A 16,331-nucleotide genomic window follows, 5' to 3' on the forward strand; every position below is an offset into this window, starting at 1 on the left:
TTTATAAACAGCTCAGGATAAAAAAAAAAACTTTTCAAACATAAGTTTCATGTCATGTAGATCATGAATCCGTGGAGAAAAATTAGATTAACTAAAAAAAGCCTATAAACCTCACGAAAATTAAGTTCTATAATATGAGAACATACAGTTTCTTGAACAGTAAAACTTTTATTTTAAACAGCTTTCTCTAAATTTAGTTTCTGAGGAAATAATCCAGTGTTACAGGATTTTTGATCTGCTGTTTATAATTGTATATAATATTAACAATACCTTGTGATTGTATTTTTTTCATACATCCATTGAAATTTTGTCTCCAGAAGTCAGGAACTGTTGAAGATGAAAGTCACACATGTTAGAGAATGTAATATGTAAGTGACTGACCCGACACAACAAACGCATTCTGAAGCAACAGGTTTTGTTACGTACATTTTAGCAAATTTTTTTTATACAATGGCACAGATCTATATTGATTGGTGTTCAATAGGATAAATATTATTTTTAAATCATTTAATTGTTATTAAAACTTGGACTTACGATCAATAACTTGCAAATACGTACAGTATTCCAAGAAACAGAACTTTTACAATTCTTTTTGCAGAAATACGAGTGACTTATTGTTTAAATGCATTTATGCTAACACAATGCTTTTATAAGTGGACCATGAGTTTGTGAATTTTGTTTACTTCTGACAGTAACTGTTATCAATTAATGTTTTATTACTTTACATTACTTTTTAAAAGGTTTTAGTGATTAAACACAGCTGATACAATCATGAAGTGATAAACGTGAAACATGGCGTACTTGTCTAAAATGTTTAATGTGTACAAGGATTGTCACTAATTGCTATATCAAACAATATGAGTCAGCCGCCACTTGGTGGGTGGTGTTAAGGGGAGCAGGTATTGTTACAAATGAAAAAAATGGTTACATCTTATATTTTTTTATAATATACAACTAAGATAGACACGTGTAAGAGGATAGAACAAGCTCACAACGTGGACTGTAGTGAGATGCTTTCAACTTGATCATTAGCGGCATATCCTCTTCACCTCAAGATTAATCTTATCAAGACACAATAAAGTGGGGTCCATACCGAGAAACGACTTGGGTGAACAACGACATAAAAACCTTGCCAGTAAGTAAATGAAATCTAGAAAATAATATTATTAAATTTATTTTTACGTAACTTTAAAGTTAAAATAGTTATTTTAATTTATTCTTTTAAAATAAGTTGGATATTTATACAAGAAGAATTTTTTTTAATATCGTGAAATGCTTCCTATTGTTTAGCAGAGTGAAAAAATTGCTTGCGTGCAATATAAAACAAAAACTCAATAACAAACATTTTATTCTCTTGTATTGTATTGCGTTGACGTTTGTTCCAGATCACATTATATGTTTTATATGTGATGTTCACTAAAAGACCTTTGAATAGAATCTAGATGTTGAAAGTGGAATTCACCATAGATTAGATAAAATATTTCAATTAGTTTTGGCTTCTTTACAGAAACTGAATTGTCCCGTCTCAATAAACAAACATGTTAGCCTATATTGTCACTTATAACAGGTCAAGTATGCAACTTTAAATTATCTTACACTGAAGAATCTTTAACAAGACACTGGAGTATCTTACATATCCATTTTTAAACCACACTGTAAATCTATATATTTATTACACTACCAAAAAATTTCAAAAAACCAAACACCATTACATTTGACCCTTTAAATTAATATTGATTCAATAACTAATAAAGTACTGTAAGTATTATAGTATCATAAATGTCTCACTTAAAAAAATAAATCCATTTTTGTGTCTTTATAACTTATTGTAGATCAATATTCTATTAATTTACTTTAAAGTTCAAAATAGCTAGAGGTAATCATTTCAATTAAGTAAAAAGCACAAAATATTGAAAACTTGAGTTTTCTTGGACGTTTATAATGGTAGAAAGAAAAGTAATGCGTATGGTATGTAATACAATTATTGATTGGTGAAATATTTGTACACATTTTTTCTTAAAACCACCTTTAAATAAATGGAAACTTAATCTACTGAGATAATTATACTACCACAATTTTGCTGAGCTCTCTTTACAAATAGTATGAAAATACATATTTAATTGATTTATTGCAAATGTTCTTCAGATCAGAACATATTAAGGATAAAGGCATGAAAAATATTGCTTTTTTGTATATTTTAAATTCCCATTAGTTCTGTATTTAAGACAGTTTAAATTATTGGAAACAAAAACAATATAATAACTGTACTAGATGCAAGACTTAGGTTCCTAGTGTACTATCTATAAAAATAAAGAAATCGTTTCACCAATAAGTGAAACATCAGTTTAAACCTTGAACTATAATTGAGAAGATCAATATCATTGGACACAAACAGCTGTTGACTGAAAACAAACTTGTTTCAATTTATAAAGTAGCTTCTGTATTATGGTACAGGAGTTGAATAACAGTGGACTAGTTATTGAAACCTCGTGTAAGTATATTTGTGTTCATTTATTGAACTGATTTACATTCACTACACATTATGAAATTTTGTTGAATATATATGCTCGCTATTTGTATTTGTTCAAAATAGAAATAGAACTACACTATGATGTATTAGCGTTACTTGTATAAATATGCTGCATTTTCTAACAAGAATGTTTATTAGGTTGGTTTATCAGCAAAAATAAGTTAATTATCATCAGAAACAATAAAAGTCAGTCAATATCTATGAAACAAAACCGACCACTTTAGCAAATTTCAGTCTCTTTACTTCATTGACTGATTATGTTGCAATCGTTATCTATGTATATGACAGTTGTGTCAAGCTAAAAAATATGATCTGAGAAAATTTATCATTTGATAATAATAACCCTTTTTATATTCTCCAATTTTAATATCCAACCATAACTAGTATGACTGTCAATCAATATATTTTCTTTATTGAGTTAATTTCATTATTGATCTCATGAAAAACTAGATAGTGTGTTTAAACATTGGAAATGGGCTTTGTGCTCCTACATTATAGGTTCTTGTGGATTCATGTATCATGATAATATTTTGCTGGCCTCACCTCCCAACTACTGTATGTTTATGGGTACAATCAAATTAATGGTTTTGAAAAATTATTTAAATACAGTTGTAATTATTTATAACGTGTTAAATTAGAGTTGTTCTATCTACGTTATTCTTTTGTTTTTCAGAGTCCCTAATTTATTGTGTTCATTTAATATATTTAAACACTATTTAAATTTATTCACTTTTAATTCATAGTATTATATCTTTGATACGTTAGGAAATTCTAATAGATGTATTTAGAGTTTCTAGTAAGTTCACTACAGGTAATGTATTATAGTTATTATACTTATTATTTGATCTGGATTGTTTTATGTGATGAATTTTTCTGTAATTTTACAATAATTAAACTGAAAAAACCCCCACTAAGCATAAAAGATCAAAACAAAGATATGAACATTCACCCACCAACTAAGAGCCCTTTTATGCATGCGTTTTCGTACGGACGATAAAAAAACGGACCGTAAATTTTGTAACGTGCGTTTCAGTTTTATATCGTGCGTCTTGAATTTTCTGTCGTGCGTATGCAAAAGATTGATGGTGGGGGTAGCAGTGCTACCACAATAATATTATTGTAATAATAATATTATTATTTTATAGAGATTTAAGGTGGCAATAATTAATAAAATTACTATTTTTATTCTCTTATTTAATTCAATATTACTATTAAGTCAGTTACAGTTAAATTTCTTCCAAGTATTTTAATTAAAGTAATTTTCACTAAAATTGGAGTCTACTACTGACATATTAGAACAACTAATAGGACTTTCAATGTTCCGGGTGCAATTCTCCAGAACCTGTGCAATGGGTGCAGTCTGCGAAGACGACGACAGAGTAGACTGGGGTCCATTATTCATTTCACTGAGAGTATTTCCACTGTGGGAAGATATTGAGTTGTGTGATGCTTGTGGAGCAACTTACATGTTGCCGCCTTTTCTTTAGGAGTCTGGTCTTCGAAATTAGAGCAGAAGAACATAGTTGTGACCACTGGCTTTTCTTCAGTACTCGGTCCTTGTAAGTCTCCGAAGAAGAATTCCAAATCGCTTCTCTCCTTAACTTCATCCATTAATAACTCTGTATTAATTCCCTCCATTGTACACTAAACTACGCGCAACATATGAAAACGTGGTCAGACAAGACAAAGTGACAGCCTGGCAGAACTACCACAGTGCAGAAAACACGAGTGCAAGCGGTTGGCTGCACTGCGGCTTGGAGTGGGGAACGCGCGTTTGACGTGCGTCTGCATAAATGCGGCCATATACTACCGTGTACTTTGAGCAAACGTCCGTCCCTGCGTTTGACGTCCGTTTCTAAAACACTGCGACATGTTTTAGAAACGCACGTCGAACGCAAGAGCTGTAAAAACGGACGACAGTGCATAAAGTCGCTCATATGGTCCAATGTATTTAAAAACGTGCGTTTTTTTATCGTCCGTACAAAAACGCATGCATAAAAGGGCTCTTAGTTGAAGAAATTATATCCAATATTACTAATTTGGGCTATTAACAGCTTATACTAAAAGTGAGATTGGTGGATTGGATATATTTCTGGAAGAAAGTAATTATCATTATCTATATTGTAAATACAAAGACATAATTGTGCTGTGGAAGAGTAACAGACAACGAGATGAGTAAACAAACTTATGAGGTATGCAAAAATAGTTATCTCTTAAAATAACACAAAATATCATAAAAATAATCCAGTTAAGTTTTATACAGAATTGTAGTCTCCATCAATAGTATATCATGCATGTACTGCAGTACATTTATTCAAAATATATACAGAATTTTGTCACTTAGGAATAAAATAATAGCCCACAATGTAGGAACAATTTAATTTTAGTTAATAATAACAACATTTTTTTCAGTGCAGGTGCCAAAAGACAAAGAGGCTCATGAAGTGGAATGGCAGCAGTACATCACTGGAGTAGCAGGTCAGAATGTTAATTGTACCAGAAACATAGTTTTGTTCCTACCCATTCATAATAACAAACTGTGTTTACTTCTCTGTGTATACAATACAAAAGTAATAATACAATCCTCTAGAAACATTTTTTTGGCAAACAGTTGAGCCAAATGAAGTAGAAAACATTACAGCAAAACTCTCAAACTCTAAAAGTATGGATTTTTATTGGATGTCAAATTACTTGGTCAAAAAAACTATTCCTTTCATTAAAGAACCACTAACATTCGTTTTTAATAAGTGTTTGGAGTTTGGATATTTTTCGTATTTACTAAAAATATCGAAAGTTATCCCCATTTATAAAAAGGGCGACAAACAATTACCTCAGAATTATTGTCCTGTATCTATTGTTCCTATATTTTCTAAAATATTGGAGTCTTTAATGCATAAGCAACTTTCATTTTATTTCAAAACATTTATTCTTTTTACTGAGTCACAATTTGGCTTTCGAAAGGGAAGGTCAACGACAACTGCTGTTATGAACATTGTAAATTATTCCCTTAATGCAATAGATAACAAAGAGTCTGTGGCTCTTTCATTGTTGGATTTAAGTAAAGCATTTGATTGTGTCCCTTTTAGTATTATTCTGAATAAACTTCATTTTTATGGGTTGTCAAAACATTCATGTATGCTTATAAATTCTTACATGACTAATAGAAAGCAATATGTTTCAATTCAAGGTAAAAATTCACCTGTGGAGACAGTTACTATTGGAGTGCCACAAGGCTCAGTACTTGGCCCATTTTTCTTCAATATTTTGATTAATGATTTGCCAAAAAATGTATCTGTGGGTGCTGTTATTTATGCAGATGACACTTCTCTCTTCTCCTGTAATAAGAATCTCATCAATCTTCAAATGACCATGAAATCAGGGGAAGATGAAGCCTTGAATTGGTTCTCCTCAAATAGATTGCTTTGTAATCAAGATAAAACCCAAAATATTATATTAAGCTTATCAGCTCAAACTCAGGAGGTTCAATCAGTAAAGTTACTTGGCATGTACATTGATTCAAAATTAAATTGGTCTCATCACATTAAAAACCTGTGCTGTAGGATCTCTAGGGTTAGTTACCTGATTTGGAAATTGAGAGACATTGTTACTATAGAATATTTAAGAACAGCATATTTTGGTTTGTTTCAGTCCCATATTTCTTATGGTCTGATTCTTTGGGGTCATGCAACATCTGTGAGAGATCTTTTGTTGATTCAAAAGAGAGTTATAAGAACTATTTGTAGAGCAGGTCCTTTTGATCATTGCCGACCACTTTTTGTTCATTTGGGGATATTAACCGTTATCAATCTTTATATTTTTCAGGTATTAGTATACACAAAATCTAACCTACACTTATTCCTCACCAGGCAAGACATACATGTACATAATACAAGAAATAAGTTTAAGCTCAATATTCCTCAGCATAGATCAACTAAAATTGGTTCATCTCATAAGATAAATTGTGTAAACTTTTTTAACAAATTAGATGAGTCTGCGCAAGCAGTATCTCTTACTGTGTTTAAAAGTAAGCTAATGAATTGGCTGTTGAGTAATCCATTTTATACATTAGCTGAATTTCTCAACTGTGAAGTAGATTCAATGTTCTGTTGATTCTACATTGACTTGTCTTATGCAGAGCTCTTATATGATTATTGCATAATTGTATTTTCATATTTCATATTTTATAATTTTAAATTATGACGATGTATTTTATTACTGTGCTTTTATATTTTAGTATTTTAATTTATGACAATGCCTATTTCATGTATGCAAATGTGATCAATGGCAATAAATAATTTGATTTGATTTGAGCTATTCAACAAAAGAAGTAAATAAAACTGTAATAATTTCAACATGCAATAAATACAGGTCATGTTATAAGTAGAAAAGCATTTTTATGAACTCCATTTATTTAAAACAGTAAACATTTTATTAATTTCATGTAGTGAATGATGAGATACTCGATTGTGCTTTTTTGAATATGGAAATTCCAATTTTCTAATCTGTTTTAATAAAACATCCAAAAATTTTGGGTTTAAGGTTAAGTAATTAAGTAGGTTACATATATTACTCTCAATAAAATTAGTAAACTGGCTTTAACCCAGTTATTAGTTATGAGTGAGGAGATGGTGTGGTATGACAATTTTACAAATAACTAATTAAGGTATATTTTTTAGTTTATTCAATTTCTCTTTGTATGATCTACAATAGTAGCATAGACCTATAGTTTAAAAAAGATAAAGTAATGTTCATAAGGTGACAGAATAGATTTAAACAGATAGTATTTGATGGTATTCCACTCATGAAACTCCACCAGACCTACTCAAAACACTTAGAAAACGAACACTCTTCAATCCACCTCTTAAAACTATCTTTTAGTAGATAATATTAGTGCGAATGTTGATTTTAGCTCTATTTCACCTTCTGCTTAGTGCAGTGTCTGAAATATGACGCTGTCACAGACTTGGCTCCTAGTATCTGGAGTTCAAGTCTGTTTGAAGAGATCCAAAAAGTTGGAGACAAAGATACTCAAAACGAACCCTTTAGATTGTTACGACATCAGAGACACAGACTACAAAAGAACTTTGCCTTGAGGTGTTCTCATTGTCTCATCAGGTGCACAATTGATGTTTCAATCACGATTCCAAAGCACGCAAAGCATCTGTGTTTTCTAGATATAACATAACTATGGTAGGGAGGGTTGATTCAATGTGAATGTTAATTTTAGCTCCATTTCACCTTCCACTTAGTGTAGCATTTGAAATCTGACTGTCACAGATTAATGATTCTATTAATTTAAGTTTTCTGTAATAAGACAAGGATGATTAGTGTTTGATAGTTGTTAACTCTAACTAATACTCATAGCGCAGCTTGAGATCTGCTTTTAAAATAACTATTGTGTACTGAACTCTAGCATTAGAATGACATCTGAGGTTAGAGGAACAATATTGCTTCGTACTTGCAATGCTTGATTTGAGGTGAAATGTGCCGGAACAGTGTTCCCACACCTCTCTCTGAAAAGTTAAGCACTTTTGATATGCACAGAAAACTTTCCCCTGTAAGAAATGCATAAAAATATTATTTTGAGACCTCATATTTTAAAAATTTTCAGGGAAGGGCTCTGAGTTCGACTTCTTCTAAGAGATATTTCATACTGTTTCATCACCTGAAATTCTAGAAATCACTGCTTACCTTTTTCAAGCACAAGTTAATAGGATTCATGAATCAAGCACAAGTTTTGATTCATTTGGCTCTTTCGAAATTCCAATTAAATAAGAACAAATAAAAAAAATTTGTAATAAATGTAAATGAATGTTAAGTTTGTCTTCTACCACTTGCTGGAAAAAAAAAACTCAAGAGAGCATAGCTATTAATTAAAAACTGAGTGAATGTCTCTAAAAAGACAAAAAAAATAATTGAAACAGATTTCATTTTGTTTTGAGTTAGGGGTTATAAATCCAACATGACCTAAACAATCTTTTGCACTCAGATGTTCAAAAGTCAGGATATCTATTTCTTATATTAATCAAACTTTTGCAAAATATTGTGGCATAATTATAATATTGAAGAGTTATAAAAGTAAAGGAGGACATGTCTCATCTTCAGGTAGAGGAATCCATTTTTGTAAAGAACACTTTGTTGTACTTTTGTGTAGCCTTGTAAAGCTATCATTCTTTCCCCATGAAAAGTCTGAAATGTTTGAGTAAATAAGCCTAATCTAAATGAGCACACTAAATTGATAGAGAAAACTAGACAGGAGATTCACACGCTCAGGTAATGCAGGATGTCTTGGCCTGTAATTAGACATCTGGTTAACACCAGTCAACAAATGTGTACAGTAGGTACTTGTCTCTGTCCAACATTTCATGTGAATGTATTATTACATTCACGTTTTTAGTTGGCATAAAACTGCTAAAACTGGTATTGTAATGGTAATATCTATATATGTTCCAGCATGTTTGAGCCTGGTGGCTTCTGGAGCCTGGTTCAGCTGGCCAGCGCCTCTTCTTCCTCGACTTGTGGGTCCGGACAGTCCTGTACCTATGACTCCAGAGGAAGCCTCTTGGGTGGTATCCAGTGTGGAAGTGGGATGTCTTTTTAGTCCTTTCCCATCAACTTTCCTCGCTGACCATTATGGACGCAAGCTCTCTATGCTATTCGCTACACCACTCTTCTTTATTGGCCTCTGTCTCACCATCTACATCAAAACATTTTGGTCTCTATGTCTGGCCAGATTTGTTGCAGGTTTCTCCATGGGAATCCCATGGACAATTTTACCTCTGTACCTTGGAGAAATTGCAACTCCAAAAGCCAGAGGGGCAATCACGAGTTTTTTTCATGTAGCTTGGGGATTGGGGTGTTTATTTCCCTATTGTGTTGGACCATTTTTACCTTTTGACATGTTCACATACGTCACTTTCTCCTTGTCTGTTATTTTCTTGATTTGTTTTGCATGGCAACCTGAAAGCCCTTACTATTATGTAATGAGAGGGAAGCCAAAAGAAGCTAGTAAAATGTTAAAGATACTTAGAGGATCACACGCGCCCGATTTGCTCCAAAAAGAACTAGAGGAAATACAACTAGAAGTGAAGAAAAGTTTAGAAGAGAAAGCATCTTGGATAGACATTTTCACAAATCCAGCAGATAGAAAAGCTCTTCTTTTAATTATTATTGTTGGCGTGGTATCGTTTCTGAGTGGGCAAAACGCTATACTAACTTACGCAACTGATACTTTTTCTAAATTTTCAAATAATTTCATCGCCCCAGATTATATTACCATAGCAGTCGGTGTTGTTGCTCTTCTAGGAAGTGTGTTCAGTGTTTTCACATCTGATAGATTTGGAAGACGTTTTCTATTGTTAATATCATCTATTGGATGTATGATTAGTTTAGTTATTGCTTCTGCCTATTTCTACCTGGACTCCAACACAAGTGTTGATGTATCCTCGTATTCTTGGGTTGCCCCAGTGGCAATCATGTCCTACAACTTGTTTGTTACTGCAGGAATGCATCCTGTTTGTGTCACTTACACGTCAGAGCTGTTCCTAACAAGTACTCGAGGAGTGGCATCAAGCATATCTGGCATCAATTTGACATTCTGTTCCTTTCTGGTTTTGAAATTCTACGAGCCTATTTCAGCAGCAATGGGAATATATTTTGCTTATTTATGTTATGCCTTAACTTGCCTCATTGGCATGGTCTTGTTCTACTATATGATGCCAGAAACTAAAGGAAAAACTTTTCTTGAAATTAGGGAATCTTTAAAAAGATAATTCAATTTCTTGATTTGTTACTTTTAATTACATCAAACAATTAATTAAAACTATTTCCTTATGAAAATTATATTTCCCCTTTAATGTAATTATAATGTGAAAATATTAAATTTACCTCAATATAAAATGTTATACTTCTGGTTATAAAAAATTAAATGTGCATTTTCAGAGGAGGAGCTGTGGAACTTTCAAACCACTAGAGGAAAATATAAAAACCCTTTTAAAAAGGTGAATTTTTGATGATAAATGAAGGAGTATAAAGGAGTAAATAATTTGTACATATAATGTATTGTCAGTCTTAAAATCTCAAATAAAAACAGGTATTTTACTTTAGGAATGATAAATATGCATTACTTACTTTTTACCCAACCTTAAGATCAGGAAGAAAATCCTTGTGCTAATTGCAATTGATTCAAGGGCAGACTGTTCTTTGATGCATACTTGAATTCAGAATAATCATAATTTAAACTATTTTGTTGTGAACATGTAAATTCGAATTGTACAGCAATTGTGCAGAAAACAGATTTAAGGTTTCTTAAACGTAATCATTCTTGAAAAGTTTGTCTAAACGTTTAGGGAAAAAATAACCCGATAGACTTTACTTTATGTGACCCTTCTTACTTATTTTGACGTCAAGTTTAAAAGAGTAATTTGTGGACAAATTGTGTTGGGAGACATCATTGACGTATTGAAAAAAAATATTATTGAATACATTAATTAAAATCACAGCTTTGTAACGGTTTCATATAAATATTTTTGTATTGTTTTCTTAAAATAAAGTTATTGGCTTATATCATCATAAATTTTGTGAGATAGACAATTAATTGATGAGAAATAGTTAGAGTTAGCTGCTTATAATAACAAAAACAAAAACCTAGAACTTACCTGGATAACTCAAATAAAGTGGTGACCATGCCAAAGGTTTTACCTTGTTTTTAACAATGTACACTGTTTGGTACTACACTGAAAGGAATGCTGCTCAAGATGTTGTACCTTGTTTTTGACAGAGTGAGAATTTATATGCTGTTGTTATAAATGAATTAATATTATTATTAACTATATATATATATATATATATATATATATATATATATATATTTTATATATATTCATTACCATTATTGTTAACCTATTATTACAGTAGGGTTCACGAAATAGTGCAGTTGGCGGGGACCAATAGAATGGACAGGCCAACGCGACGTTGTCACATAATATGTCAACTGCCGTCAGGCACGGTACGCTGCGGTTACAGAGGGGAACAAGTTGGCAACGTCGCACAGTCCTCTTTGGCTGCTCCAAGGTCACGCGCCAAGTAGGCTCCTCCCTCAACTGCACTCTCTGGTGGTTCTTACTGTAGTGTGAATTTTTTAGTTGTCATATTTATTCATATTTTATTTAATGTACTGTGAACTTTGTTTGAATTCCAATAATGAATGATTTATTTTACTTATTTAAATTTATAATTTGACATACTATATTAACATAATTTCAACTGAAAACAAATGAACAACTGGAACGAAATGTCTGTAACGAAACAAAAACTATTTCTTTCCCTACAAAATAAATTGGTCAGCCACACTAGTATTGATGGAGGCCAAAATAGGAGGGTATAAAAAGAGTTAAGATATAAAATTATTATTTTTTTCTCAGATAGTGTTTTTTTAACTTAACATGTTTAAAACCAACCATCAGGCACGTAAATAATGTTAAACCAATGGTAGCTGACATTATACGAGTACATAACTTTAAAATGGTGACTCGCAGTCTCTTTATCTACTTGTCTAACAATGATATAACTATTACTTAAGTTTCAAATAGTTAATTTGATATGTTTAAAGCTAATAAAATTATGCTCTTAGAATAAATGATCATTTCATAATTTAATATTAATGTTTGAGGGCTGTTTGAAATTGTATTTGTCGATGATCAAAACTGTGCTTAATGATGGATAAGGTTGCAATTACTTGCAAAACTCACCAGACTTGCATGCAATTTAAAGTTTCTTAATGTAATTGTATCTGTCAAATTGGTCAAGATTTGTTTAGAATTGTTTCTTTAATCTTTAACCATAATAGGGTGAAATATAACTAATTTATTAGTTATTAGTAAAATAACTACCATAGGACGATTGGAGAAGATCAGTAGCAGGCACGGTCAACTCACATATGATGACCTGCACCATGATCCATATTTTCTTCTTCGGTTATAAGCATTTCACAGTCATGGTAGCCAGTTTCTGATCGGCTGAGATGTATACTGCACTAATAGTATCAAAATAAATTCATAGGGTTATTTATAATTTAGTTACTTATTCTTGTTGTTGAGTTACACTTTACTGTTATTATTATTCATCCACATTGTCATAGTTAGTCATGTTTAATTTAATTTATTGGAACCTGGATGTGTGGTACTCACAGACTGTTTTCTTAGTTCTTTAAACTTATTAACACCTTTCATTATGTGTGGCAATTTATATGTATTACAATCTATAAGAATTCAACAGTTGAAGCAGAAAGTTACTAACTTAAGTCGACAGAAGTATTACTAGTTTATAGTAGCACCAATATGGTATTAATGAATTTTAAATTGGCGCCACATTTAAGGTGCTAGAAAGTAGGTCTTCTAGTTTCCAGTGAGCTGGAGTGGATGCTGTAACGTGAGAATATGTTGAAATGAAATCTTTGCAAGGACTTTTAACATTAACTTTCTATTCTATTATTTTTTTTCTTGTTTTACTTTATGATCAGTATGCTCCATATGGTCCGCTTATAACATACACTAAGATATAAATACATAGAGTTTCAAAAGGGGAGATTGCTGTGTTTGATTCTCACACATTTCGCTTTGAAATTATATTATCTACAATTATTAATTTTTAAATGCAGTCTAGAACATAGAGTAAAAACTATCATTAAAAGTTAATGCTTAAATTTGATTACTACGCAATATTGTGTGCGGTAATCTTCTCATTGGAAGCGGAAGGCTCTAGTGTCCGGAACCTACTTCAAACCACCAATTTCTAATTCTTCAATACTATATTGGTTCAAATAGCCCAGGAGCCAAGAGCCAATTTGCATGTATAAAGACACGGCCTGATTTTTCTTTAAATCAGAATTTTTCCTAAGAAAGATCTCGATTGTCAGCTACTCTGATTTTGGTGGAGGTCTATATAGGATATATGTATGGGGCTACACAATATAACGCTAGCATTTGAACACGATAACTACTGTAAATTTTAAAACATCTGTATTAAACTTGGTACAGAGGCACTACTTGGACATAGCTTGGATGATATTGTTAGATAGTCTTAATCAATAAAACATTTCAAGATGTTGGCTATTTGCATTCTAGCAAAGATTTCTACTGAACTAATTTACAATATAGATCCAAAATGATAGATTAAAAAACATTGGAACATGGGACAAAACAATGGGAAATCTTTAACTATTGTATTGTAAACATTTTATTTTTTCACCTTTTACAATATCTTCATGATATTTTATGAAGGTTTCATGGTAGTGGCCACTGCTATGTGTTTTTTTTTAATATCTCAAACATACAAAGTTCTATTCAACATTGTGGGTTAATTGGTAGTTAACACGATAACTACTGTAATTCACAATAAATTCAGACTAATCGTGGTATAGAGATATTATTTACTTATAGCTCAGTTAAGTTTGTTAGCCCATCTTAACCAATAAAACATTTTATAATAGCAGTCATTCGATTGAGGACAATATATTTATCTTGGGTATTTGACAACATAAAACAAAATTAACACTTCCTTAAAATTGTCAAGCAATTTCAATAAAGATTTATTCATACTTATTTTTCGAAAACCTTTAAGGTTTCAGGATGGTTGCCGTTTAAAGTTATATAAGTATACAATTGAATATGTTCACAAACATAAATTCGGATTAATTGAAACTAAATCAAGTCCACGTTTTTAAATGTATATGCTTATACTGTACTAATTTTTGTCTTATAAGGTTTCAAGATTATTGAATATCTAAATGTATGAAGGTGTTATGATTATATTGACACACCAACATTGAGGGCTACTGTCCCATCTGTATTTTGGAAATTAAACATCTAAACTAATTATGCATCTTCATGATGTTTGGAGATGACGGCCACATGCGAAATCTACATCTCTTCCAACGGAGCCGGAAGGGATATTATAACATTGAAGCTAATAACCTTTCAGAGTGTTCTCATTGACACAACGGAGTTCAATAGATAATGATTCACCAATTACAATGATATGCAAATTGAATACATCTGATAAGAAATAAGGTCAGAATAATCGTTTAAAATATTAATACTAATTGTAAGGAAATGAACTCAAGGTCATTGAAGGATATTGCCTGTGTAAAACTTGCTACTGATAGTCATTTGTTTGACGTTATTCACTGGTGATGTGGTGTTCCCTGTTTAGACTTTGAGTTTTAGATTTATTTAGAGATTAATCTTACATATAATTATATTAATTAATTATTTAGTTAACAAAATCTTTTCCTTTGTAATGAACGACCAATAGTTTTGTTTTTGTTCCCTTAGGACAAAAAGCTTATAAATTGCACCTAGTCCTATAAGGACCTTTGCGTTGCTTCCGGAGTGACAGAATATTCTGTAAAGTTGGGGGTAGGGGCTGCCTCCAATTGAGATCCATGAGGAAGAATTTAAGGCACTAATTTCAAAATCATGTCCCCCCGGAAGAAGGAGAGGCCAACCTCTCCAGTCAAAGCAGGCAGGGAGTGGCACACCCTTACATTGAGGCTAGCAAGTCACTTAGGGAACGAACCCCACCAACTTCAACAGTCATCTCCCGCAGTAGACTAGACCTATCAAATTGCCCTTGAATCCCAGAATCTCAACATTTGCGGTTAGTGATGTGCCGCTCCTGGGCATCCATAAGGTTGCCCAGATTTAAGTAACAGAACGGTTTTTGCTTTACCCAATGATGGGTTCAACTGGAAGGTATAAACCAGCCAGAAGTGATCCCTGCTGGGTGACCAATAGTTACTAAAATGTAGACTATATATTCTAGACTCCTTAGCTAAGGGTTAAATTAAATTTACAATGTCTTTAAATAGTAGCTTATCCTAGAATAGCTGTATAGCTGAATCTATTTTCTATTCTGCACAGGTTAAACATTTACTAACAAACGGTGTACAAAAATAAAATTGATACCGGTACCTGTACTTCTTGTATGACCACACACACAATTCTCCAATGCAATTATTGACTGAAAATTTGCTGTATGAGGGGATTCCAATAAATTACATGATATAAATTATCTATGTAATCTTATATTATCATTTAGATGAGCACATTGCATCATACAGTTGTAACAAGAGAGTATTACTTGAAGTACTTGATATTAAGAGTCTTCTATTATCATCTAGTGTCTGTGTGAAAGTTTGAGAAAAAATACTACGTCATATTAAATACTTTGTTTACACATGAAGTCAAAAAGGGGTTGACCGAAAGTTTTAAAGAAAATCTATCTTTTCTTCAATTGTTTTAAACTTACTTTTTACAACAAAATGCAGGAGAATGCGTGTCTCAATGTTTTTGTATACTTCTCTGAAGAATTTGCCATGTTTATTTTAATGTTGGCGTTTTCATGTAGGTATTTTAGGTTAAAATTTGAAAAATATCCTGAATAAAATATTTACTTCTCGCAGTAGAAACAAACACAAGTCATTGGATTGTTTTAGGAATTCAGTTGTTTGTGAATATAATTAAAATTATAATGTTTCACTGTAGAATAGGGAATTTCTGTGTTATATTCTAAAGGGCTTTGTACTTTTAAACTAAGGTAGTGGGTGGCAAGCACAAATATTGAAATATGTAGCTTCTGAGGATATGTAGAGATTACGTATGGTTATGGATTTATGTAGGGATGTAGGGATCTGGATTAAATACCCCTCAGGAGTGACAGGAGACTAGAAAAACTTTCCAGAAATATTCAAAGTTCTGGGCTTCTAAATTACGTTTTTACTACTTTCAAACCATTTGCTTAA

At 31.9% G+C, this 16,331-nt stretch overlaps 1 protein-coding gene across 3 annotated transcripts; it reads left to right on the forward strand.

Moving 5' to 3' along the window:
• The first annotated feature begins 1,038 nt into the window (after window positions 1-1,038).
• Window positions 1,039-10,646, forward strand: LOC124360015 (facilitated trehalose transporter Tret1-like). Of its 3 annotated transcripts, none has more exons than XM_046813244.1 (3): window positions 1,039-1,135; window positions 4,943-5,008; window positions 8,984-10,646. In XM_046813244.1, coding segments are annotated over exons 1-3 (1,386 nt in total). In that variant the 5' UTR covers window positions 1,039-1,134; the 3' UTR covers window positions 10,303-10,646. The 3 variants fall into 3 exon arrangements, with proteins under 3 accessions (XP_046669200.1, XP_046669198.1, XP_046669199.1); XM_046813242.1 differs by lacking the exon at window positions 1,039-1,135 and adding an exon at window positions 2,377-2,491; XM_046813243.1 differs by lacking the exon at window positions 1,039-1,135 and adding an exon at window positions 2,422-2,491 and having other exon boundaries at window positions 4,948-5,008.
• Window positions 10,647-16,331: the final 5,685 nt, after the last annotated feature.

This window comes from Homalodisca vitripennis, chromosome 4 (assembly GCF_021130785.1).
Source record: "Homalodisca vitripennis isolate AUS2020 chromosome 4, UT_GWSS_2.1, whole genome shotgun sequence".
Taxonomy (NCBI): Eukaryota; Metazoa; Arthropoda; class Insecta; order Hemiptera; family Cicadellidae; genus Homalodisca; species Homalodisca vitripennis.